We start from the raw sequence: 27,671 nt of genomic DNA, 5'->3' as shown, positions 1-27,671 counted from the left end.
TTATTTTTTGGAAAATAGTTTAATTTAGTCCACCTTGATTCCTAATTAATGGAATTGTGATTTGAGAATGGAGGCCATACAAATACATTTTTATTGATTGATTGACGGATACATTTTGTATTCTGTTAAAAAATATGTCTGTCAGCTATTTTAAGCCGTATATTAGTTATTTTGATATGTTTTAGCAATGTGGGGGGAAGTGAAGCTGTAAACGCACTATTGGCATCCCAGTACTTTACAAACACCAGTTTTTATTTTCAACAGACACTGAGCCCCGTTAACAACACATGATCAATTTGGCCTTAATGTGCTTAACCCAACTGCTGGATGGTTGTAGTTGAGTGAAGCGGTCAAACTTCCTGTATAAACATACCTCTATAAAAATGGGTTCCTCTTCTTGTAAGTGGGCTTGATTATCAACAATGAACCTGAGAGAAAAGACCGAGCTCTAATCACGTGTCCGACACATTTTGGGAGTTAGGCTTTTTGGTTGGCCCTGCATGATGATTATTGCTGGGTGAATATTTGCATTTGCATGTTAAATGTGTTTCTAATTCTTGCAATTTGCATAATGGTCCTTTCCAATCCATCTGAAGTCACTTTGAGGCAAAGGAGCAAAATGGTTCACTGATCTCAGCCATTCCGCTGCATAATTTTCCCATTCCTGCTGATGGCCCTGCTTGGCATCCATTGTAATAGGCCGACTGATCAGTGATTTAAATGTTTACCAGTACACGGAGGAATAGATCCCGGCAAGAGGCCACCTCTGATTCATGGCCTAATGGCTTGAGGGCTTATCTCTTTTTAACCATCTCCTCAGTTGGCTAAGTGGTGAATGCTGAGAAGTGCGAGGGTAATTTACGAACGCATGAAATCATACAGGACAATAAGAATATAGCTTTTTTTATTACCATCCATATGTCTCAAAAGGGTGATTTTACAATTGCACCACACATTTTTCACAATCTATCAGTTCAAATTGAGGCAGTGTAAGGTTTATTGCTGGTAAATTAAACAACATTATTGTGGTTTCGAGAACAACTAGACTTCTTCCACACGTTATTTCTTATGTCATCCATTCAAAAGCAGGTCTGTATAATGGGAGCTGTATATAGTATAATGGCATCATATAGCACTGTGCAACAAGCATCTCCCAGAAACTGCGTAGTGTTAAAACAATAGTGGTGATGAGTCTACACTTGATATTCAAGCTCTCTAGCTCTTTTTGCAGCCATTTAGAATAGGTGTCCACTTCATGAGGAATCCAATTAGAATTATACGAGACACGATGACATGTTGAGGCTCCAGCAGCAACTCTATAAAGCCGATTTGCTCTTTCCTTGGAAGCGTCGGATTCGGAAAGGGGAAAGGTCATAGGAGGACACCTTTCCCATGCTGAGTTCACACAGGAGCTTGCCAATGATTGGTCCAAACTTGAAGCCATGACCTGGAAAAGAGAAGTCATGATGATGGGCAAAGTGTGTACAGTGCACAGGTCATCAAACCATGTCAAATATGCACCTCGTAGGCAGCCCATAAATAGTGTGCATCTGTGGGCCTTGGTCTGAGTCGATGGATACAAGCCCCACATGAATGAATGCATTAAAGAAAAGAAACGCTGTTGCAATGCCTGTCACTGAGCATCTACTCACTTTAGTGAACCGGGACCAAAATCTAAATGAGGACGATTTGTCCTTTCTCTGCATAATGGGTCCATGTGCTCAAGCCCAGGGACTGAGATGAGAAAGCATCTATTTTCCAAATGCAGCAGCCTGACTTTCCCTGTTGTTAAGGTCTGGGAGGAGAAATGTGAATGTCAACGGGGCTCGAGGAATGCAGCTCGTTGCCATCTGACAAAGGTCTCTGAGCTCCCCTGGATTCTGTCTGGCTTTGAAGTCATAAAAGCTTGGCTCTGACAGTTTGGCCACGTGAATTTTCCTCTCGCCAGTGGAAGGAGAATGGAAAAACCTCAATTGATGGCCGAGCCCACAGGGTGACTTTGTAGCCATGGCAACCCCCCAGCACTTGCTTTAAAGCACTTGTGTCGGCCTTTGATGACAAATGCACATTGTGAAGGAGAGGGGGGAAGGCAGCACACTTTTTTTTTCTGTATTATGGATAAGCCCTGTGAACTTCTCCAGTGTGGCTCTGAGCTCCTTTGCCAGCGCTGCTGAGAGGCTGGAGAATGAGAACAAACAGTTCAGATAATATTTAACACACATCAGAAACCAACCCACTAAACAAACCCTGACATTTAGATTTATTTATTTACCAGTGACTGGCTTTTATTGCCAGTACTGCAAGGCTACCACTTGGGCTAAATACAATTATCTCAACTAATGGACGGATACCAATGCAGACAGTCATGGAGGAATTGCACATTTTCTGTTGTTCAGCTTTCATTCAGTGAAGTGAAATTAACATCTCTCTAGTATAATAGTTTTCTTAATTCTAAATTCAAAAAACTATCCAGATTTTTGCACAGCCCTCGGCTCTGTGTTCGTTAGTTTGCCAACACACTAAACTAGTAAACATCTTTCACACACTTGCTAAACAGCAGCATCATCGTGAGCCTAATGACACAAGTACACCGCAACGCCCAAGTGCAGCTTCACAGAGCTGATCATGACTTTGCCTAGCACAAGTCTGGTGGAGTTAATAACAGGTGGTGGAAACACACTATAGCTGCTTTCATGCACTGAACTCTATTTTGGTGTGAGCACAAATATCAGATTGAGGTGCTCTGCAGTTTCTACAGACTTAATTGGCCCGACCTCCTTGTATAATGTCCGTAGAAATAGAAAGATCGGCAGGGAACCTGATCTACTGCGTGTGGTGTGCCTGTCACACCGGACGCAGGTCTAAATTTCGTATAAATCAAGTATCAGTGAGGCCCTTTGCCTTTCCTCTATAGGCAAATAAATGATCTATGAATTATCTCAGCATGCTCATTCCCTCTTGTCAGCCTCGCCCATCTTTGACATGATCCAGAATAAACTCTTGTTGAAAAATGTGACCAGTGCAAATCACTATGGCGACACAGCTCCCTCCGCTGAACAAAATGGCTTCAAGTTGCTCTTGTTTCATTGGGTGTGAAAACAGGCTCGGACAAACATTCACTACCCGTAAGAACCCAGAAAAAGACAAATCATTAGTATGCATTTAATTCGTATGGTGGGTCTTTACACTTCTACCTCTGTTCACCTGCTCCACTGCAAGTAGGGAAGAGTGAGCAAATTATTAATTTCAGACATAATTAAGTACAGGACATGACGGCGTGACGAGATGCAAAGGTGCCAGGAGACACTGAAGGTAATTCTACCTTTAACAATGGACAAGAACTAATTAAAAGTTAAGGCTCTATGTCCCTCGAATATTTGGTAGGCTTGGTGTGTCCAACTAGACCCTGTGGATATTCTGCTGCTCTGTGATAGCGCTGTGATAACAGTGACTCCTGATCACTAGACAATAAGCTGTGTGGTGTGCACAGTTAAGCAAACTGATGACTTTGAAAGTCCTGTTCATGGCAGAATGACCAGTGTGTGTTTGCCTCACTGGACTCAATAATAAAAAAAGTACAAATTTGGAGGGCATTATAAGGCTTGTACCACGGCCACTTGTCATCATAAAAAAATATTTTTCATTTGTAAGACCTTGCTTCAAGAGCCACTCAAGATGTTCAGTCCCATTAATCAAGGATTCTAAACCGCAGTCACTCCCCTGTGCCCAGATCAAGAAGTCAGTTGTATTCCTAAGAAATAAAATATTCAGTTTTATAGTTTATATTGATCTTCCAATTGCTCACATTGTCTGTTTGTTCCATCCATCCATCATCCACCCGTTCTAGGTCTGCAGCTGACTCAACCAAACACCCTCCTCCAGTTTGTGGCGATCCCAATGGAAACCTCTTTTATATTCATGCTGGAAACACTGGATCACTGATTTATCTTCCTTTCATGGGAGGGCTGCCTTTCTTTACCTTGTGAGGTAAGCTAGGTTAGCCTTCTGCGTGAGCTTTTGTTCCACATACTTCATCAACTCCCTGTATGAGGCACCGGCTCTTATCTGTGATACAGTCGTATTCAAAGCATGTCCTAATGGGACTGTGGTGGTTTCTCCTGACTTTCAAAGCCACCATGATGCTAGCCATAGACAAATTACCAACGCCACAACAACAACCGATTCTGTAGGTTGTCATTTTTGTTTGTAGAGGCCCATTGTTACTTTTATTTGTAATGTAATGTTTCTTTTCTATTTTTTGTTACTTCATGGCTCTCAATAGAACACATACCTCCGCCATAGACCTAATTTCACACAATCATAGAAATTAGTCCCTTAATTTGACTGATTTTTTTATCATGACCCATGAATAATAAGCAGGGGAAACTCTGGAAATGTTGCAAAAAATTCTTGTGATGCAGCGCATCACAAGAATAAGAAACCGAAACACCCAGTGGACACAGGGAGAACATGCAAACAAAGAGCCTCGTCTGTATAATGATAATACATGTTTTATTCTAGCTTGTTTTATCTAACATCCTGATTCTCTATTCAGATGATGCTATCAACTATTGTTCTCCCTTTTTTCTCTCTTTTTCCTGGCCAATATAACATCTCAGTGTGTGATCTGGATCCTCTGACCCAAATGCACATGTGACATGTACCTGTAACCCCTGGAGCTTTTCACACATACACACATGTCCACAGCTCCTCACACACACTCCTCTGTGCACTGGGGCACTTGGCTCCCTGCTCTACCTGCATGAGGAGGAACAAGTGTTGCGGATTCATGTGGCTGCTGCTCACGCTCCTCAGCACGTGCTTGGTGTACAAGGTCTTTTTTCTGCTCGTTGCCTGGTTGAGATTTTGATATTTTCATTTTGACAATAGGCCCTCCTGAAAAGCTGCTGGTGGTCTTTTACCGCCCCACAATAGAGAGAACCTTGACATACTGCCTCACAGCGTGGTGTGACTGCAGCCGACAAAGAAAAAATACAGCACAAAAAAATCATTGGCTGTCCCCTTCTCTCACTCCAAGACCACTCTCGCCCAGGCCACTATTCGATCTGCTGCCCTCAGGAAGGTGCTACAGGTCTCTAAAAACTCAAACCTCCAGACTCAAGAACCGTTTCTTTCCCAAGAACATTCAAACTGAATCAACTTACAAAATGAAAGCTGCCTTCTTCTGAACTGTGCAAACACTTCTGAGGACTTATTTTGTTGATGTGTTCTGGTGCATGTGACATCTATTGCACTTACATTAAATTATATTGTATAGTATGACACTAAATCACAATATACATCATCTTTCCTTACATAGAAGGCTGACACAAGTTGATGGTTGAGAAGAAGAAAATAGCGAAGTCAGCTGCGTAAGATATTTTGAAGGAATGGTCTAAATATAAATCTGGTGCAGCAGTTGGTTCCAAGGTTTCTGTACTGGACAATACATCTGTGATATTTTACCCCCAATAGTTGTAATTTACTTGTACAGAAGTTCATAAAATCAATGCTCCTCAGAGTTAGAGGAATAGATGGATCAGAAGAGCTTTGACTCTGTCAGCCTGACTACAGTGCTGAAGAGGAACCTGGGGTTGTTCTTATTTTCCTCTTTTAATCAAGAATGACAGGAGCTTCTGGCATTTCAGAGGGCTTTTTTGTACATTCTTGGACTGCCTTTCCAGTTTAAGTGAAAATCCTCTCGGTTGGTGGAACGCCAATTCCTTAGAAGATTCTGTCTGTTTTAAAACACATGTTTGAGAATTGTTAATAATGTGGGTGGATGAAATAATTGAAGACAAGTCAAAACTAACTTTAGAAGCTGGATTGATCTCTGAGGAAGACCACCAAAGAGGTAGTCACAGTAGTCGAGGTGCGAGGCGATAAGAGGGTGAATGATTTTTCCGAGTCTGTACGTGAGATAAAAGACTTAATTTTGGCTATGTTTCTTAAATTATAAAGACACAATGTTCTTGTTCCCATTGGAACAAACAACATTTCCTGCTGGAGCGGATGACAGAGAAGTTCAATCTTTGTTTTAATATTCTGTGTGTTTATTTTCTGGCCGCTTCCTAAGGTGCACAGAGGCTTAAGTGTTCTCCTGATTACTGAGCTTGACCATCTATCTATTTTCATCCATGTGCACTTTTTTGACAACTTCAACTTATTCTGGGAAAGAAGAAACTTCTCCACCCACATTCATCCTGGGTCATGGAAGCTATCAGTGAACCTGTTTTTGTAGATTTAATAGCCTTAAGCAAGATCAACAGTGCATCACTAAATGATGCCCCCTGAGCACAAGCCCTTTGACTACTAGTTCCACTCAGATTCATTTCTCCAAGGGGCCTGGGCTACACCTCCCTAGCCAAGCTCACCCCATCCTGCTCAGCATACCTGTGCTAATGACGGCTGGATGCTCCACCAGGTCTTTTTTCCCCAGAGGAGCTTCAAATGACCCACTGCTGCCAATTCAGATAACCTGATCCACATATCAAGAACCTGTAGTAAGAAAACTATTCAGCACTTTTGAGTCCCAGGCAGCAGCTACCAAAAATATGTCACTTTTAAACGACTGACTGTTATAGGTAACTGGTCTTGATTTTATTTTTACTCATCACCTGCACTTTGTTTCTCTGACTGAATTGTGGCTTAAACCTGGTGACAATAGCAACCTCTCATAGAATCACTAATTGCCCATTTCCTTTACACGCAACTTCCCTCAGTGTACATGTTCTCATAGAGTAATACTCTCTTTTTACCATCACGCTGCTTCTTTTCTCTTTTGGTCCGGGCACAGAACAGCTGCTCAGTGTTTAACACCATCTGTACTCATCTTCTCTTCTCTCTATCCCCCTTTAAGATAAGGAAACAAGGTCAAACCTCAGCTCAACCATCTCACTGGGTCTGTTCAGCGAGAGTGAGGAAGAGCAGAGCGGGAGTGGACGAAGAAAATCTGATTATAGGTCTTGTATGACCACCAATTTTTCCTCCCTTTATACTAATAAACTTACAATAAACTTAATTTATATGGAACCCTTCAAAACACAGCAACACAGTGTTTCAAAAGATAGAGCAGACAATACAAAACAATTGAAAAGCTATTGTTTTGCAGCAACAGACCTCAGACACAGACAGATTATTGGTTGTAAAACAGCGGCAACACCTTCAGAATTTTTGCTAAAACCTAAACAAAATCAATAGAAAAAAACAATTCCAAAAGATGGGGTTAGATAGTGACACATAAAAACAATGCCATTTTCTGAAAGTTAATTGTAAAATAACTAGGGTTGTCCTACTTTTAGGACCTACACAGTTACTTATCAGTTGCCTCAACAGGAACTGTTACGTGATCACTGATTTAGTGTTACATTCAAAATTTTGTGTAGCTTCATTATGTTGCTGTGCCAGTAGGTGTTTTCGAGTCAGTCTATGGTTAATCAGCACTGGTTTTAGTTAGTGTTCAACATGCAGGAGTTATTCTGAGGGCTGATGGGAAATGTTCTGTAAATTCATGAGTAGTGGAAACTCTCCCTCTGCATTTACTGCAGGAAAGAACCAGGGATAATATCTGTCAAACAGCCAAGAGTCAGGCTGTCACAGAAGATGAGCTCAGAAAGACTGAAGTCTGGAAAATGTTAAATGTCAGAGGGAATAATTATGTGAAAGGAATGACTGAGAGCAGAACCGACTTGCTACGGTAACTGTTAGAGTCAGCTAGTGGCCACTGGGACACTGAGCTGTCTACAAACATACAACCAAACAAAGGTTTTGTCCAGCAGCCAAACTCTGTTACAGTCAAGTTGTTATGGGGGGCGGGGAGAACATTTTCGCTCAAATCAATTTTTTAACCTCAAATGTACCAGTATCACTAAGATGAAGGATTAGTTCAGGACATGGAACTCCATTAATAAATCCATCTGTTTCACTTTATTTCCTTAACCAATCTGTTTTGCATTTTTATATATCATTTCATGATAATGTTCCAAATTTAAGAGAAAAGGCATATTTTCACACTCACCCTCACACTCACAGACACACACCCACACCACCACAGCACCTAACCCTTCCAGAGGGAAAACCCTGCCATCTTAGAAATTGCCTGTCCGAATAACAGCCTGTTGACAAAGCTGCAAATACTAAGTATGTACTTTTTAGAGATTACTTCAAAAGCGTTCACAGACTCCAGGATTTATTTGATACAGGAAACACATGACTGAATTCAACTTTACCATTCGCTGTCCAGGAACTCTATCATTTAAGTCCTAACAAGAAAAGTAACATTGGATTTCACATATCAAACCCTATAACTAAATACAGATCTCACTGCAATTTGAAGTTATTTAGAATCTCCCTTCCTTGTTTGATAAACTGTAATTTCCCACATCCCCAAGTGCTGCTTTTGTAGTTTCCCAAACCAATATTTGAGTTGGCTCCAGTACTTTATCTTTGATAAACTCGTCTAAGCTATGTCCCACCCACTTTCAGCAAACCGAAATTCAACCATTAATCATAAAGCCAAACTTAGCCCCAACTGATCTCTAAAACTTCCAGCCTATATCAAAACTATCACTCATATAAAACGTGCTGTAGAAAGTTGTCCTCTCACAACTTTTAACCATTATGTTTTCAGGGGCTGCCAAAGTTGTACTGTCTTCACCTTGTTCAGGATAACAAATGATCTACTATTAGTACAGTCTACTTCCAATTATATTTTTGTGGTTGACATCTCATAATGCATCTCAAAAGAGTTGCAGGTGTTCAGGGCAAGGCTCCTGACTGATTAACATGTTCAATGTAGATCCATTTAAGTTAAATTATAATTTCCTCCTCTTTCTTCTAATGTTTCATTTGGTGTACCACAAGGCTCAATTTAAGGTCCTTTATGATTCTCAATGTAAATGAAAGGGATTTGTATTTAGAAAATTCAACATTCCATATCACTGTTATTCTGATGATATGTAGCAATTCCTCTACATAACAAATGTAAAGCATAGTCAACAGTCTCCTCCGGGTTTCTGTAAAGATGAGATGATCACGTGATCGCGGCAGCAGAGTTAATACGTCACTTCCTGCCTCTGCCTGCTGCACCTCTCACTTGATTAATGCAGAGGATTTGTTGCTGTTGTGGACGAACTGTGCAGAGAACCTCCCCCTGCTTCGAGCATGGATTCTTCTCACAGGAACTTGTGAGTATCGCTACCTACTTCAATTGAATTGGATTTGGCTGCAGCTCTGTTTACCCCTGAATCTCCAAAGGTTTTATGTGGACTCAAACACTTCACCCACCCTTCCTTTGGCATAGTGGTGAGGAGATAATGAGTGAATTTTCATTCTTGGGTGAACTATCCCTTTAACAGAGCACATTACTCCAGCTTTGGACATGTGCATGTGGTCATGCAAGCAATCAAATACAGAGCATGCTCTGCTTTCACATGTATTCCATGAATCAAACTTGAATTGATCCAATACTTTGGCTTAAAACCAAGTGCGTAGAAAACAATTTAATGTCCATCAGCCTCAGCTCCATGTGTGTTTAGTGCTGATGTTGGTGAACATAGTAGACATGGCCATGTTAACATGTTATAATTTAGTGCAAAGCACCACTAGACCCAAGTAAAGACTCACTGAACCAGTAGCACTGTGGGAGGGTCTTAGTTGATATGACAGCATGGCTCTAATAAAACACACACACACACACAAACACCTTGTCTGATTGTGTTCTTTCGTACCTGAGAATCCTGCTCCAATCACAATGTTACTGTAGGTGGGGTGACAGTCCAGCACAAAATCACTATCAGGCGTCATCTGCAAAAAACAACAGAACATGAAGAGTCAGCCTCGACAGCCACAGATTCAAATGATAGCACCCACAGTGTCAAGGGGAATCTGACTCAGATCCAGCTTTGAACAGTACACACTGTTCAGGTTTAGACCTGCAGCCGGATCTCACAGAACATGCCTGTGTTTATGCATCTGTTCAGTAATAGCAATGCAGCATGTTTATTTACCACAGCCTTCTTTTTCCTGCTTCTTCATTCCACTATATGGAGACATGAATAGTGAACTAAGCAGAATGTCCTTGGAACTGTTTGACAAGGACACACGCTCCCTCTCTCCATATGGCCATGTGGCCTTTAGAGCTGTGTCTGTATTTGTGTCTCTGTGGGTGAAGTGTAAAATGTGTTTAACGGCATGAAGGAGTCCGTCGTAGAATACATAACGACCTCTGACAGAACGCAGCATTTTATTAGAACTTCAGAGACACGTGTCATTTCACTCCCTGTCCTGTCTTAACAATCAGTGGGGATGGAACACCACACTCGCTGTTAAGAGAGAAAAGAGCGTGACTGTCAGGATTTTCACTGCCATTGGACAAGGTCACAGAAATTATGTTTTCCCCCAGCCTCAATTTGTGAGCAGCTCGCTGTGTTGCTGGAGGGGAGAGCGGCTGCACAATCCACACACAAACACACACACACACACACACACACACACACACACACACACACACACACACACACACACACACACAGAGACTTCCCCTAAACAGAATCTTAACACCTGAGCAAGGCATTGAGTGTAAAATTCGCCGGTAAATTAAATACTGAAGCCCTGACACTTTCACATCTACCCACGAATTCCAAAAACATCTGTGTGCCTGTAGTTGGCACATCTATTTGAGATAACCCAAAGAAGTACAGATTCTATTTTGTCATGATGTGGTAACGCAACATGTTCAACATTAATAGTGATGTAGTTGATAGGTGATCAGCGCTCTGCAGCAGTCAAATGTGTCTATGTGGATAAACCTCCCCTGATATACAAGAGCATCGATGAGCAACTGGGACAAATCGCAGATCAAAATAATTTTTATGATTCTATTAATTTAAGTATAGTTTCACCACAAAGGACTGACCCAGACGCTGACAGGAGTCCACAGGTGCTGAGCTCAGTCATGGAAACAACATTCATAGAGTCACTTCCTCTTAAGTTGTTTTCATAGTAAAAGTACAATTTGTTTTATTGCTTTTATACTTTGCATCAGGCTGAATTACAGAGCTCTTAATGTTTCGCAAAAGTTGTACACTTTTGTCTGAAGATTTTTTCGGACTTCTAGCTGACACGCAATGTTTGGAAAATACCTTTTCATTAGATCAATCAAACTTTTATCTATATAAGCCACACAAGTGAACAGAAATAAATCAATTCAGTTTAATTTTTTTTTAACTATAAAATCTAAATTGCAGATAAACCAGGGTGGATCAACAAAACGTTTTCTAACTTCACTCTGCACCATAGACAATTTATTAAAAGCTCTTAAACTGGAGTAATAGAAGAATAATTCTGAAGTAGCTCCAGAGCATCAACCAAGGCCATGAGAGCAACCCACTCCTTACAGGCTCTGAACTAGTTTTATATAAATTCACCGCTCAGTAATAAACTCTTACTCATTAACTTTGTTTTTGAAGATGCAATCTTGTTACAGGCGGTTTCATGAGCAACACAACAAGGTCTTGCGCTCTGCAATTTGCTCTGACATGTGTTTTACAACACTTAGTGTCAAGACGATTTTCTAACTTCACCACATGTTTGTTTCATAATTCTGTGTCCCCTCTTCTCTATTGCAGTATTTGACCAATGTTGAGTTGTAAGTCAGAGATGACAGCTCACGAGAAAGCACTTTGACTTTCTTGCATACAGAGAGAGAAGACACAACAATAGTTTGGTGAGACAAGCCAAGAAATCCAGTTGTAAACATTACCGAGGCATGCAAAGGTTGAATAAATCTTGAGTAAAAAGTAGGCGCACTTGTGTTCTTTTTACAAACACTAGTTGCTAAGTCTACAGCCAACTACCTATCACACTTTAAATATCCATTTTTATTTTTAAATATCTTGAATCTCAAACTTCATACAAATGACTCACTATAAGATGTCTTTGAATAAACAGGATACCTTTAAATCACACTAACTATCTACATGTCATTAAGTAAGTGCTGTTGTCACATTCATTAACCTTCTGGAGCTCAAACACTCTGATGGATCAGGAGGAGTGAACACTTTGGAATCCTGTGCTGCTGCTCACCGTATACATGCAGCTCTCCACCACTGCAGGTTCAGGGTCCAGGCCTGGGAGACAGCGGGCAATGTAGCGCTGGAGGATGTCAATGTCAGACCTGTCCGTCTGCTTGTTCGTCTGGTCTGGGTCTGTTCGTTTGCCAATATGGTAACATATCTAGACAAAGGATGGCATAATAAATATTATTTATAAGCAATGTGTTGTAAGGTGTGGGCTGCTGTTTATTGGCATTTGCAGAATTTCTATAGCTCCATGCTTTTGGATGCCTATATTTACTTAAAATAAAAAAAACTTCCTTTATCTATGGTCTTTGTGTAAGCCTTGATATTCACTGCCACCAACACCATAATTTAAGAGAGCATGTCCACATGAAAGCCATTCCTGTTCTATGCAGCAGGTGCAGCATCTGTGCAGTGACAGAGCAGAGAGGGCGATCAATAAAAGCTTTAAGTCTCCTCTGTCGTCATGTAGGAGCCAGAGGGGAATGATTCAGTTCTCTGTCTTCTTTGTGACTTCTTCATGACATCTTATGAGGAAATACATTTTCAAGAACATATCTTGGAAAATTTGGGGATATTTTCGAAATTTATCAGGTGAAGTTTTGTGTGTGGTAAAGTTAGAAACAAGGCACAAAATGATATCATCACATGACTGCATTATTTACCTCAGCCCCCGTTACCAGCTTCAAAGGTAACTGGGGGTGAGGAGTGACTCACACTCCAAACCCTCCCAGTTGCTTTTATGTGCCTTGTATGGTCTGACATACTGCGTGCAGTCAAACCCAGAGACTAGAGGCACAGCAGGGGGGCTGAGGCATGAACAGATCTCCAGTTTACACACACACACACACACACACACACACACACATATACAGACACACACACACACACACACGCACACACACACACAGTGAGTAATTACAGTATTCTTCTGCTTCGTTTTCTTTCAAATTATGTTAAATGGTCCCAACACTGGGCATACAGTATCTGTGTCTCACAGTGAATAATAGGACGTGGCATCACCATCTGTGCCCCCCCCGCTTCTGTGCATGTGGTCTGCTATTAGGGCTGCGAGCTCCTGCTGGTTACCCATGATGCCCCAAATAGACATGTGCCATCGAACCAAGCACAGCTCTTGCAACTCATCTGATGTTGGGGTGGACATATCCCACTCTTCAGTTGACTCTGCAGCTGTGTTTGAGTTTCAGAGTGGGGAGCAACTGTACCCATGTGGCAGCATTGTTAACGGCAACATTCACCAACACCTCAACCAAGCTATGCACGATTCCCTCTGTGCTTTATCGCAGCAGTTTATGATTACAGCTGTGAGCGTTATATATGTATGACAATGAACTATCAAAATGGCAGGTACAAATCCCTGGTTGCACCTTTCTTTTTTAAAACTGTCAAACTGACTCGCACACAAATTGAGCCGTGGCGAGTGAAGGCTCAGTCCACAGAACCCTGAACTGGAGAATCAGTTGTCGTTAGTGTTGTTGTGAACGCGCCTGTGAGGTAGGAGCACTGGTCTTGTTCATTTAAAGGTTGTTAATATGAAACATATCTGTGTCCAAACCACAAATTACGAAAGATGAATGGTTCCGTAGATGTGTGAGCCACATACAAAAGAAACAGAGATTTCTGGAATCCGCGGAGAGAAGTTGTGCAATATATAGTGCAGTGAAACGTTCATCCCTGTGAGGTGTCATGTTTGTGTATTTTCTGACACTGGTCAACCGAAAAGGACCCTCCTTGAAGTGATCTGAATATATTGCAAATAAAAAACACAGATCACTGCAGTCTACAGGAAACCTGCTACTTTAGAGACACTGTGTTCCACAGGGAGACAATCAGCCCGAGCCTCAAGCCATGGCTGCAAAACAACAATGTTTAATGTGTACACATAGAAACACACAGATATTAGGGTGTGTCTGTGTGTGTTAAATCAAGATCAATGGTTATTTATAAGAAAAAATATGCTTTGTTACTCTATAATAAGTCCCATCATTGGATGCAGTGGGTGCATGTCCCTTCATTTAATCCGAAGCTGTGTTTGGCTCAGTGCTCACACAGCACTGGTTTAGACACTAATACTGAGTAATGACACCATAGATAGACCAGAAAAACTAACAGATTAAATCACATGAAAAATAAATATTCAATGTTACAGTCACGCTGAAGTGACCTGATGTGTCTGTAAGCAGAGGAACCCAGAGTTCCTGTTACCTTCAACAGGCCTGGGTACTCGTTGGAGGGGAGGCCATAGATGTGGGCTCTGGCCTCCTCAGACTCAGTCACCAGGAAGCAGGGGAAACGCTGCTCCACGCCATGGGATCCAGGAACCTTCTCTTTCCAGTAGCACACATTCATCTTCGTCACCTATAGAAGAGAATTCAGGGGAGACCATTACTGACACCCCGGTTGTTACCGCAGACATAATGACTGATGTGATGACAGACTATAGTGTATCCCATTATATTGATATATTGTGTATAACTTGTTTTTCAGTGAATGTTACCAAAATTGTTGATATATGAGCATAACAAAAACTGTTCAAATGACCTTTGACTAGTCTGTTACTTGTATGTTTAAAGGGTTAGTTAAAATTTTTATTTTTGCAGTATTTGCTTTGCTGTAATCCCCCCCGTCCCCATAGTGCTCATTAAAATGTCTTCCTATTGTACATCCAGTTTTTGAAATATGAGACGAATTAAACTTTTTGAGTAAAATTTGAATTTGCGTAAAATGCCAGACTAACTTTATCTACAATTAAATTAGACTCTAGCAGCTTTAGTTTCTATTTACTCATTCAGTATATTTTAATTGCACATTTCCTCTTTTCCTACCTCAGTTCAATATGGAAACACAGTCAAAGAAAACACTTTTTCGTACAAATATTTTGAAGAGACCCAATTGATTTGATTGAATCAGGCTGCTGATGTCCTTGTGAGGTGAGGCGATTAACCACACGACTTGTGCATTAGAATAGAACACCCTCTATGCACCTCTGTCCCGAAGAAGTGTCCTGAATACACGGACTTCGTCCTCTGAGCAGCATGTATGTGCAACATGTCGTGGCACTCTATTATTTCTTTTTAAAGGTTTTTGTGTTTGTGCAGATGAGGAAAGGTCACAGGTCACATTACAACCATCAGGGACCATAGATAGGAAATGTGCTCTTGACTTTTACAGATGCAGATTGGAATTATTGACCTGCTGGACACTGGTAGTGAGGTAAGAGATTAGGACGTTCATACAAAATGATTCCTCCGGCTCCATGTCTGTCTATGTGTTTGTCTGTCTATGTGTGTGTCTGTCTGTCTGTCTGCATGAACAATAAGAGACTATTTATTTGGATTAACCAATCATTCATCATCATAGGATTGATTAAATGGTATTATTATACTATTGTAAAGGTACATTGCCTGATTAGGATATATACAGCAGTCATTAATCATTTGTTGTACAACTAATCGACACTTGACTAGTTAACCCTGAATGAGGAGACACATTTGGACAAAATAAGCAGCTTGGTATCGGCACTAAAACTCAACACTGGTTAAACCTTAAAATAAATCATGCAAATCACCACCTACACTGCATCCGCCTCATCGGTTTCTTGTTTTCTCACCAATAGAAGGTGTGATTACCAAAGCAGCTCTGCCACAGTAAGGTGAGAATTAGCTCTCCAATGAAATGTAAGCATGGTTATACAAATGACGTCCATCTGAAGGTGGCAATAATTAAGGACAAATTGTTCAGGAGCTTTCAGTGTAATGAACTGGTCGGCCGTGCACTCATTCCCAGGGACCATACAAATTCTGACAGTAGTACTCTGGCGAGCCAATGAACTCGCAGCCTGCGCTTTTCTACCAGTTCACTCAGGCATGGCATTCCCCAGACCCCCCCAGCTTGCTGCAAGCCTGAATAATGCAATTCCAATATCAACTCCAGCTCTCCACTCTAACAGCTGTCTGCTTGTTTTCCCATCACTTTCTCTTTTCAGAATATGTGGCAAATTGCAAGATGGAAAAAATTGCCTTGCTGACTGTGTCTGAATCCAAATGTTCAGACTTGACTTCCAAACATGAATGTACATTTATAATAAATAACTCAATTTTTTATTTTACTTTTATTATACATTTTGTAAGCTTACTGATGCATATGAGATTTCATATTGCACATACAGAATATTAAATTAGCTTAATACGTTTGGATTCGTGAATCGTGATTACGTGCACATTGTTTTTTGTCTACGCTGTGAGGATCCTCAGTTGAGGGTTTCGTGTTGACTCGTGCAAAACAAGTCAAGCTGGTTTGTGAGCTTCGATAATGTCATTAGTGCCCGTGTCACCGGGGGAAGCGCCTTTTACCTTTATAAAGCCAGATGTCCATACTAATATAGTCACATTTATGTTTATGGTAAATGTAAAAAATCGCTGAAAGCTTCAGGTGTCCAGCTGCTCTGAACACAGAATTCCAATGGTTTTTTTCTAAATCTTATTCTATTTTTGAAGAATCTGGCTAATTGTTTGTGCATCTCACCTTTGAAATGAGAATGTTCTTTGATTGGCTTATTCCTACTGAGCAAACCGTATACTGAAACTTGGACAAATTCAGTATTCCTCCCAGAAAAACATGGAGACTGAATTAATTACTAGTCTGCTAAATGTAACAGCCACAGATACGGCTGGCCAACGAAATAATCCATTTGATGGCTAACATGAACAGTGTCACCTGGGATGGAGTCAAATTCTCCACCTGAATTATTGTTTCTGCTCCTGCCGTGAACTAGATTTGATGATAAGGTTAAAAGAGTGCATACTGTATATATTCACTTCTATATTTGTGTTTGCAGTTTTATGCATAATGCTCATCCTGTTTGTCTATGCTTAATAAGAAATGAAGAATTGAAAAAAAACTTTTTAGCAATTAGCAGAGAGGAAATCTGTTGCTGATGAATCTTTGATATTTTTCCTTTGCTGTTGTTAGAGTATACAGCTGGTGTCACTCCCAAGCTACTAAGGATAAATATGGCATTTGACCAGAACATGTAGGTATAATATAATAATGAACCATTTAGGTTGAGTTATGGATCATGCGTCCACTTGAAAACCCACATATTGATGATGTTGTAAAAGTGGACTGTATTATAAAGATGTAGATATATAACCTAATTTTAGGTACCATTTCATAAGTATTGTGTTTAAAGGGTTGCATATTAAACACTTGAAAAATGTGAGTACCTCTAGTGGCAGCTGTAAGCCAGTGTGGGCCAGCAGTCTATTGGCCCAGGGTCCAGCGGTGATCACCACACTCTTAGCTCGATAAACACCAGCAGTGGTTGACACGGTGACAACAGGCCCAGGCTCGATGTCTGTTACCTTCTCTTTGTCTCTTATGATCCCACCCAGCTTCTGAAACTGCCCCTGGGAAAAGACACGGACAGAACATGTGTTCATGAAAATGCTCCGATGCTATACATTATTAACCTATATGTTATTGAATCCTTCAAATACACTGGTATGGATAAATCAATAATCAATTCTTAATCACTCTTTATCCAAAGAGTTAAATAACAAAATTTAAATCTAATGATTTAGGACAAAATAAATATATACAGTCTTCTCACCATCCCAAACACCAGACAATGAACATTTGGAAACAGATATAGTGTGTACACTCACTGAGCACTTTATTAGGGACACGTATACACCTACTTGAAACTATCCCATGATCATGAGGCAGGAGTGTAAATCTTGCAGATACAGGTCAAAAGCCTGAGTGAAGATTCATGTCAAACATCCGACACGCAGCAGTGTAAAATAAACTTCCAGTGAGCAGCAGATCAGGTTGTTGAGAGGGCAGAGAATATTTTCCAGCATCTTGTGGAATCACGACATGAAGAACTAAGGCAAAGAGGGGAACTACCATGTATTACAACTGTGTACCTAATAAAGTGCTCGCTGGATGCATTTGTTCAAATACTAAAAAACGATATCAAACTAGTCTGACTTGCGACAGAGTTGTACTTTTAAACAACATAACAAGAGGAATATATGTTCAGTATACTGTGTGTATTTCAATTGCATCAAAATACCCTAGAAGAACGACAGTAGGTGGAATCATTTTGTCTTAACTTTTTTTTACAATGGTTACTATTTCTTATTCTTAGATGTGCAAATTACACTGCCAACCGTTTTTTTTTGCAGGTCCAATTATATTTTGTGAGACCCTGGTCACCTTGACTTTCAACTACCAAAATTGGATCATCTCATCCTTGACTCCAAGTGAATGATTATTTCAAATTTTGAAGAAATTCACCCGACGCAGTTTTGAGATTTTGTGTTCACAGGCAACCCAAAAATCATAATGCCTCCGACCACTGGCTGTGTCCCTTCTGGAGCCATGAAAACAGCCGGACGGACAGAAGACATTAAGAAACCCTGAGATAATGGAACAAGGTAGATCAATTGTGACTTTCATTAAGACATCACATTAAAGGCAAGGGGCGATTAACAAGCCATGGTATGAAGGAGCACAAAGCGACGCTCTACTAATCTAATACATGCCTATCACAACAAGCTTTAATTTATAATTGACAGCTGCCGCACCAAAAATGCACAGGAACATCTGTCCAGTCGATTGAATGTGACACCTCGCTGAAACAACAAAGTAGTGTTTTGTGCTTGACCTGGCAGCCATAGATAACTCTGTTCTCCTCCAGAGCTTTTTCAGTCAGTGCTGACAGGATACAGTAATGTGAATGTATTGCTGAAGACACTCCCGGTATGAGCTATTATTAGATTCAAGTAATGGGCGTGAAATATTATCCACGTCTGGGTATTTCTCAGCCCAGTTTTCTATGTCGTGCTTGTACATGAAATCAGAAAATGTTTCGCTTCCTTTTATCTTTCATTACTTCCACATCCTCGGAAAGGTATTATTTAGCTATTAGGAAAAAAATGAAAAATCGACAGGTCAGTTCAGGTTCATCATGATAAGAGAACACAGGCTTTCTGCCACAAACATCCATGTAGGTTTGATTGAAATACACCTGCAACATGAGAGAGATATGAAACATGGAGCATTTCAGTGTCCCCCCCCCCCCCCCCCCATTAAACATCAAGCCTTTACTCATGGTACCAGCTGCTGGAGCTGCCCCCCCCCCCCCCCCAATTGCTGTACTAACGACATCAGTGCTGTACCTGTACAGTTTTAAGTGCCCGGTCAGCGAAGAGAACTCCAGCAGTGACGTCCACCACCGCTCCGTCTCCCTCAGTCAGGTGGATCTGGGGGATGTGCTGGCTGAAGTTGTCAGGGGTCAGGGTCACCATGGGAACCTTGTTTTTCTGCAGGGTGCTCTTATACTGCTGGTAATTCACACTCTTCTCTGGTCCCATCACCAGGAGTCCTGTTTGTCTGAAAATCAGGGAAGATGAGGACATAGCTTGTGAAGGATGTATCCAGGGCACATATTCAGCCTGGGGGGGCAGTTCGGTAATGATTTGAAGAAAGGTATTGGCTTCATTCTGACTTTGTCAACAGTATACTTGACAATTATTTACAACTCAAAGGTCACTTACTAGCTCTTTTGAAGTTTTCAACCATATCTCATATTCAGAGTACAATAAAAAGCTAATTTGTCATCATGTAATTACTGATATATCATTTTATACATATAGCTTGTATGGAATTTTAAGTGTATGTCTTGTAAAAGGTCAGGTGTTGACACCTGATTAAACCTGATTAAGAACATTCATCAGTCATTATCAAGTAGATAGCTCTCTGAAAGGCTAATAAGGAACCTTGAGTTTAACATATTTCAACACAGAGACGCAAATTAGTTTTCTGGTTATTCATCCTTTGTCTGTTTCTTGTTCACACTGAAAATGGAATTAAATGAAGCCGAGTCTTGAATAGAGCTGTGGGTTATTATTGCCTTCATGGAGCGTGGCAGATTGACTCAAGGATGTCGGCACCAAGGTTCAGCCTCACAAACCCCCCTCCGCCTTCCTATAGATCCTTGGAAAATAATGTTAAATAAGACAAACAACAGTGAGGTGCTGGTGCAACAAACATCAGCCTTCTGCTCCGACACACCAGCTGAGTGTTCAGAGAGAGAGTTATTAATGTCCGGGTCTCAGAGTATGAAGGACATATGCTTTACTGTCACTTTAGTAATACTATCAGTTAGGTCAACCCTCCTATCTACTCACTTGGCCAACTGGAAGCAAAGATGATAATGCTATGTCCAGCCACTCTGTTTGATTCCACAAGAAAAAAATGCCAAATAATCGCTTCAACTCGATTATAGTAGTTTGGAGATCGTTTGACCCAATAATCGTAATCACGATTAAATTTCGATTAATCGAGCAGCCCTAGAATGATGTATATTAAGAAGATTGGGTAATTACTGTTATCATTAGAAAAAAACCTCAGTCATAAAGCAACATCAGTAAGTACCACAGGCCAGACACAGAAAGTCAGTCTGCAACGGATAACAATGTAATCTTAAAAGTACTTACTTTTCTCTTCCATGACTTTCACTAACCTGGAGGTTACTGGGTGTTCAGACTGAAAGGAAAAAGCTACGTGGCTGCTGCAGACACTTTGGTCTGTTTTGTTTGTGTTGTTGGGTGTCAGTGAAAAACCTGCGTTGTTGACCTAAGTCATTCATTGATGAGAAATAACTTTGATATTCTCTGATATTATAAACTAAAAATTGCAAGAGAAGGAGTTAATGTCACAAATGTATATATATATATATATATAAAAAAAACTCTCATTGCACCCTCTGCAGTGGTTGATCTCATACAAGTTTACTTTGCTATCAGACTCAGGAAATTTAAGTTTAGTCCTTTGATAATTTTGTCATTTGAATGGAAGAGTTTTTTCTCTCAGCTTTATGACTTAATAATCTCAGGACATTCAAATATCTTCCTTCTTCTCACCCCACTGTGGTGTGCAATTTGTTTTAACCTACAATGGCCCTTATATAATGCATAACTAAGAGCCCAGATGTAATTAAGGGAATTAACCTTAATAATCATCCTCATAGTGGCAGTTGACTGCACATCAAACGTCCGGTGAACAGTAAAACAGCAGATCACAGCATCTCTCAGACTAAGAGGTTGTGAAACATAGGGTCTAATTCAGTAATGCTTGATAGATGACTGACTTGAGCTTTGCCAGCAGTGTTTCCTGAGGGCTGCTCCGACATCTGTCGGTAGCCATAAGGCACAGACACGCCAGACTAAAGGCTTCAGCCATCCATTAGTATATTTTATGACCGTGTCTCGTGCCTTTGTGCGTGTGTGTATTTGAGAGTGTGTGACAGAGGGAGCAAAAGCAAGGCAGGCATCTGTAGGATTGTAAATATTATTCCTCAATGAGTCGGGCCTATTAAAGCAGGGGATCGGCTGTCACCAGAGGTCGTCACGTATGTGGAGATGATAAAAATGGCTGCTGGGTAGATTTGAGCTGCGCTCTGGGGCTGTTTCGATGGCTCCATCTGTCCCAGAGGCAGCAATAGAAGTGGGAGGTATTACTCACACCAGCCCAGACATTTCTCATTGTGATGCAGACATTTTTGTTTTGCCAGCCCAAGGGCACAGGTGGCTTTTAAGATGTGGACCCATCAGTCATGAGCGGTGGAGGGGTGCAGGGGGACAGGGAGGTGCACTGTTTTTCTAGAGAGCATAATGCGGGCATGGCTTAGTATCATGGACAGTTACCCTGAGCCATGAATAATGAGTCTGTGTTGTTTAGCTGGCGCTGAGAACACATGCGGCTTCTCAGAGGTAATAGGACCAGGGAACTTACATTGCTGCTGGAAGCATGGCCACAGTTTGATGCCACTGTCATCTTTGTAAACACACAAACACCTCCCTGCTCCCCGAATGAGAACCAGAGGTGTAGTGAGATGAAAAAGCCCTGCCCTTGATTCAGAGGCATGGGAGCTGTCAAGGGGTGATTCAGTGACGCTGGAGGTAATGAGAAAGTCGTGCATTTACGGCTCCCGTGGATTGAGTTGCGGCTCTTGTGCTTACATAGCACCTTGAATGTGACAAATCTCCGTGTTCCGCTGAAGCTTTTGTTATGTTCTATTTAATGGGTGCTTGTCTCTTGTGTGTCTGCTGACTGCTTACCTGTACAGTTTTACGCCCGCCTCCCTCTCCAGCTGAGCCCACAGCTCGTAGCACTCCTCCATCATGTGGGTGTAGAAGTCCTGATCGTAAGCTTTGCGGATGATGCGCGTCTGGCCATGGGAGCTCCCTCTGGTGTGGGGCAGGACGAACTGGAGAAGATGAACGCAACAACAAGCCAAACAACTTTAATTTGGGAAAGATGCCTAAAATATGTTGTTTATGTCATATGTAATAAAATAACAGTGGGGATTATTAACCAGTGTGTGAGTACGCAAAAAAGCAATTGATGGATTTTACTACAGACGATACATTTTTGTTGCTAACTGGTCAAAGGTCAGGGTGAACAAAAATATTTTCCAAGATAGCTCTCTCTAACACACGCACACACACACACACACACACACACACACACACACACACACACACACACACACACACACACACACACACTTGAGTAATTATAGGACTCTTCTCTGCCTCATTTCATTTTTAAATTATGTCAAATGGTCCTAATGCAGAATCTGGCAACTGTGTAGACATTACATTTTTTTCAATTCAGTTTTTTAGACAGTTTTGCAGAATTGATGCCTCACAATAAATGAGATCCACTTACATTTCAAGTAATAACAATAATAATAAGATTAATAATAATAATAATAATTGGGTTACATTACATTTCATTTAGCTGATGCTTTTATCCAAAGCGACTTACAATAAGTGCATTCAACCATGTGGGTACAAAGCCAGGACAACAAGAATCCAGAAAGTACAATTTCTTCAACAAAGCCAAACTACAAAGTTCTATAAGTAAGTGCCATTTGAGTGCTACTAAATTATTAGTTTAAACTTTCATTCAAGGTATAGTCGGGAAGAGATGTGTTTTTAGTTTTCGGTGGTATATGTTTAGACTTCCTGTTGTCCTGATGCAATTTGGTAGCTCATTCCACCATTGAGGAGCCAGGACAGCAAACAGTCGTGATTTTGCTGAGTGTTCAGCTCGCAGTGATGGAGCAACGAGCCGATTGGCCGAGTCAGAGCAGAGTGAACGGGCTGAAGTGCAAGGTTTCAACGGGCCAGGAGGGAGTTACATACACATGGCCTGAGATGACCAGTGCTTGGACCAGAGCCGGCCCCGCCTTCTGAGTGAGAAGGGGGCGTGTTCTCCTGATGTTGTATGTACATCATGAATCTACAGGACCGTGATGTTACAGTAATGTTGGCAGTAAGGGAGGATTGACTGTCGAGTGTCACCCAGGTTCCTATCAGTCTTGGGGGGGGGGGGGGCTAACACGGAGTGTTCAAAGGTTAGAGTCAGGTTGAGGGTGGGAGAGCCTTTCCCTGGAAGGAAAAGTAGTTCAGTTAATAGTTATTATTATATAATAGAATATTTTATGTTTCTACTTATTTGCTTTTATTAGCTTTTTCCAGTTTTTGACTTAGCGAATGTGTTAAAGGAGCTACAATAATACAATGTATTATTATTATTATTCGATGACAAAGGAATGTTTAATTCAAGATACACTGTCTGAACAGCCGCCAATGTTCTTCTGCATTCACTGAGCGGTGCTTCTTCTGAATAAACGTGACAGTACGAAGTCTAGTGAGAGACACACCTGCTCCAGCAGAAGAGTCCTCTGGTTGTGTTGAGCCAGCTGATAGGCCGTGAACGAGCCCTGGACCCCGGCCCCGATCACTATACAGTCATACTCAGCTGTGGTCGACATCTTGGTCTTTCTTTAGCTCTGACTACACACTCACTGACATACACTCACACGTCTCCCTCTCCTGCTTGGACTGCCCCCTCCCATTTCTGAATGGAGGAGGAACCAGACACGATTGGAACATTGTGCCCTGAGTGTTGACTGCCAGGCACGCAGCTTGTGGGCCTCACCAGCAGGTGTATCCAGTGTGTTTGAGGAGAAACTGAGGTCATGATAAGGACTGGGACATTGTTCAGGTGTGACTGGAGTCTGTGAGACCGTGGCAGCACACCAGTGCCTGGGAGCTTGTGAAGAGGGCAAATAATACCCAAATCAAAAATTTACAAAATTAAACTAAAATTGAATTGAATTTCACTATTCATTTATTCGACCTCAGAACATGTTCCTCTTGTTTACTGGGCTTTATTTAACTCAGACTATAGTTCTTAAGCAGTGGAATTGACTTGAGTGTGTTTCATTCTGTCATCAAATATACAAGTTACAGGTGGTTAATGTCAGTTTTCTCCACTGCTTAATGTGGTTTGTTGGTGGTGACGGGCACTGGTGCTTTAGCCAGGTGTTTAAAAAGGGAGAGATTATAATCTATTGCTTTCTGAGCAGCTCTATACTTTTCCACGTAAGACTGGACACTACAGCTAAAGTAGCAATAGCAAAAGTCTACATACAGTCCCTTGAAAACATGTATTGGTATAAAGTTATAAAACGGAAACTATAACATATACCTAGAGTATTAACAATAAATTGACATGTGTATTATTATAATTGATAATAATAATACTTGGAAGAAAAAGCATGAGAAGAACATTTTGTTTAATATGTTGTCAATGATGAAGAAATATTTATCAAAATGTTAATATTATCAGTTAAATATTATGCAGCATTTTTAGCAAGAGAGCTGAAAAGCCTTTTTGTATCAGTTGGTATTCTATTTAAGTGTCGACCACTGAGAGGGGAAAAATCATCAATATTTGACCATTTTTTTTAAAGCAGACCCAAGGTTCTAGTTGTGTGTGACAAGGACTGAGTGAGTGTGCACAACAGAAAACAAGAGGAGACTGTTTTATGAGTAGCTCTTGCACAGCTGAGGTATAAAAGTCTATTCCAGCAGCGCTGTTGTTGTCCTCTCTCCATAGTTAAACTTTTACTCACTTACATAATGATGAATAGCACAAAGTCCAGAGGATGAGTGCAGGTGGAACACACAGTTGTTATCATGACCTTTGTCCTCATTAAGTTACAAATTATCTAAAAAAAAATCATTAAAACAAACTGATCTTCGTATATGTTCAACTTTTTATTCACATTGAGTTCATAAAGTGTAGCCTTCAAAATTAAGTGGATACCTTAGAATATGTGTATTGAATCCTCTGATCAGTTTTACATTACAGTTTACATCTGTGTGATCTGTGAATATGTTGATTTTTGCAATAATAACATGTCATTTTTCCCCCCAGTAAGAGCCATGAATTACCAGAGGTAATGATAATAATAATAATAATAATAATAATAATAATGTGCCAGTATAACCAATAAGCACATTGTATAAAAAGAGCTGTGGGGCTATTACTCAGCACAGCATTACTTTGAGCTTAATGTGAACACAAGTATACAATGTTAACCATGATTAACATCAAAGATTAGCCCGTAAGCATGCTAACATTTTCTGTAAAGATTAAGTACAGCTGATTGGTTTTGTCAGGTTTTGGGTCTATAATTTAGGTCTGTTATTGGTGTCAGTTAACAATCCTCTGCGTTGGCATGCAATGTATGAAAAAGGCCATGTCATTCATTCAAATTTAAATATAAACCACACACTTGAAAAGTAATAAATTAAATGTCGATAAAAAGGAGATAATCCAGGTAGGATGAACACAAAGTTAACTTTACTCTGCAGCACCATAGACTGTTTATAAAAAGCTCTGCACACACTGTCCACTACACAAACAATAAAAAGTTACAGTTTATTGAAGAACTTTTTGAGGAGGTCTCACTAACGACTAGGAACAACTCTGAAGTAGCTCCAGAGCATCAACACAGGTCAAAAGAACAATCCATTCCAAACAGGTAGGTTTAGAGCAGGCTCTGCACAAGTTAGAAATCGAATAAAAAATGTCTGAATTCTGTTCTGCTGCTTCAGTTTCAGGGTCGTGGTATTTTGCATGCTGACTCACTGTTATACTGTTTAGGCTTACTGTGACACTTGCAAATAAATTAGCCACACATGTTATTAGTATAATTTCCTGCGCTATATTTTACAAGTTTAAATGTTTGCTGCAAAAATACACATTCTCTTTAAAAACTAATTCGAATGCATCATGAGATCATTCACATTTCAAGAGTTTTTTTTCACTATATGCACTCTGCATAGAGTTAAACAAAATGTTCTTGTCTTTTAATTTGACCACAACAGATTCTTTCCAGGCACAGGAGTTTTTCTCTCATGCGCGTTGAAAGATTCAAAGCATTCATTCATTGATTTTTTCATTCTCCTCTAATTCTGTGGACAGCTGGAGCCTCAGACTGAAGAGTTCTCATTTGCAATCGATCAGCGTTGCTATGGCTCATCCCCATTGACCTCTTCAACAGAAGAACACAGAGACAAGGCAGCATCTCTTGCAAATCAACAACCTGACCTGGCCACCTGCTCGGTACGTCCGCAAGAGGAAATACTTCCATTTATTTGCATGTAAGTCTTGATTTAAAAGTCGTCCTGTTATTTCAGTGTGAATGATAATTGGATAATAGCGGTGCCTAAGGACAGGGATGATTTTATGAGCGTATTTACAGTGGACTAATCCAAGTTGACCTTTTTGGACAAGCTGAGCCTGACAAACCAAGTGGAAGGTTTGTGAATGTTTGTGGCCAAATTTGAAATCAAATCAATTTGAAGTCAAATCAGTCATCAACAGCTGCAACTGGGCTAATTTTATAAAGCTCGGTAGATTACATGTTCCTCAACTGTGAAGTAATGAAATCAGGGCTAAATCATCACTGGCCAACACCAAAATATACTTGTTGTTGTTTAATACCTAAAATGTTCACAATCCTAAAGGTTGAGGCACTAATGGAGATTATCAGGTGGCTATTGAGATCACAGCAGAAAAAAGGGCCTTGGGGATCATCAGGCGTTATAAACAGGAGTAATTGAGACCATGCTCTATTCAAATAGATTTGTTTGTGGATGACTCATGACCTTCCTTCACATTCTAACATGCTGCCCCCTCCATTCATGGCCTTTATTGCCTCTACTGAATTCCCAACATTCATTTTATTCACCTTAAAAGAAGGCAGAAGCATGCAAAGTTCTCTGTGGCAGTAAGGAGCGCCTGTGTGAGAGACCTGCTGAATAAACATGAGCATATTTCAAGTGTAGCCCTTTTTTAAGTTCTGTTTTAACCTTGAGAGAAATAGTGGACCATATATGAATACGACTTATACTAGGCCTGATTCTCTCCTTAGAAAGACAGCACAGCTATCATTGGTTATCATTAATGTGTTTTTAGTCAAACAATGGGACAGAAACCACCAAATAATTCTGAAGGTTGTTTTCAATATTTTAAACATAAATATAACTGATAAAAAAAACATTGTTTATGTTAATATGTAAATATATGGAAATATCTGATTGTTTACTTGTTACTTTCACCCCCCTTATTGCTAACAGGGTTAAGTGTGGAACAGGTATTGAAGAGTGGGGTTTGTTTTTTTGGGGCTCCTTTGCT

At 40.5% G+C, this 27,671-nt stretch overlaps 1 protein-coding gene across 1 annotated transcript; it reads right to left on the bottom strand.

The window, feature by feature from the left end:
• Positions 1–887: 887 nt before the first annotated feature.
• Positions 888–24,012, bottom strand: pipox (pipecolic acid oxidase). Its single transcript, XM_062385153.1, has 8 exons — positions 23,842–24,012; positions 22,229–22,377; positions 19,286–19,499; positions 17,324–17,506; positions 14,304–14,456; positions 12,085–12,234; positions 9,729–9,804; positions 888–1,447 (listed from the first exon to the last, which is right to left on the bottom strand). The coding sequence occupies exons 1-8, from the start codon at positions 23,950–23,952 to the stop codon at positions 1,317–1,319; spliced, it is 1,167 nt and encodes a 388-aa protein (XP_062241137.1). The 5' UTR covers positions 23,953–24,012; the 3' UTR covers positions 888–1,316.
• Positions 24,013–27,671: the final 3,659 nt, after the last annotated feature.

Source organism: Platichthys flesus, chromosome 4, assembly GCF_949316205.1.
Source record: "Platichthys flesus chromosome 4, fPlaFle2.1, whole genome shotgun sequence".
In the NCBI taxonomy this organism is placed as follows: Eukaryota; Metazoa; Chordata; class Actinopteri; order Pleuronectiformes; family Pleuronectidae; genus Platichthys; species Platichthys flesus.
Note: the sequence above shows the minus strand (reverse complement) of the source record. Positions and strands in the feature narration are given on the sequence as shown.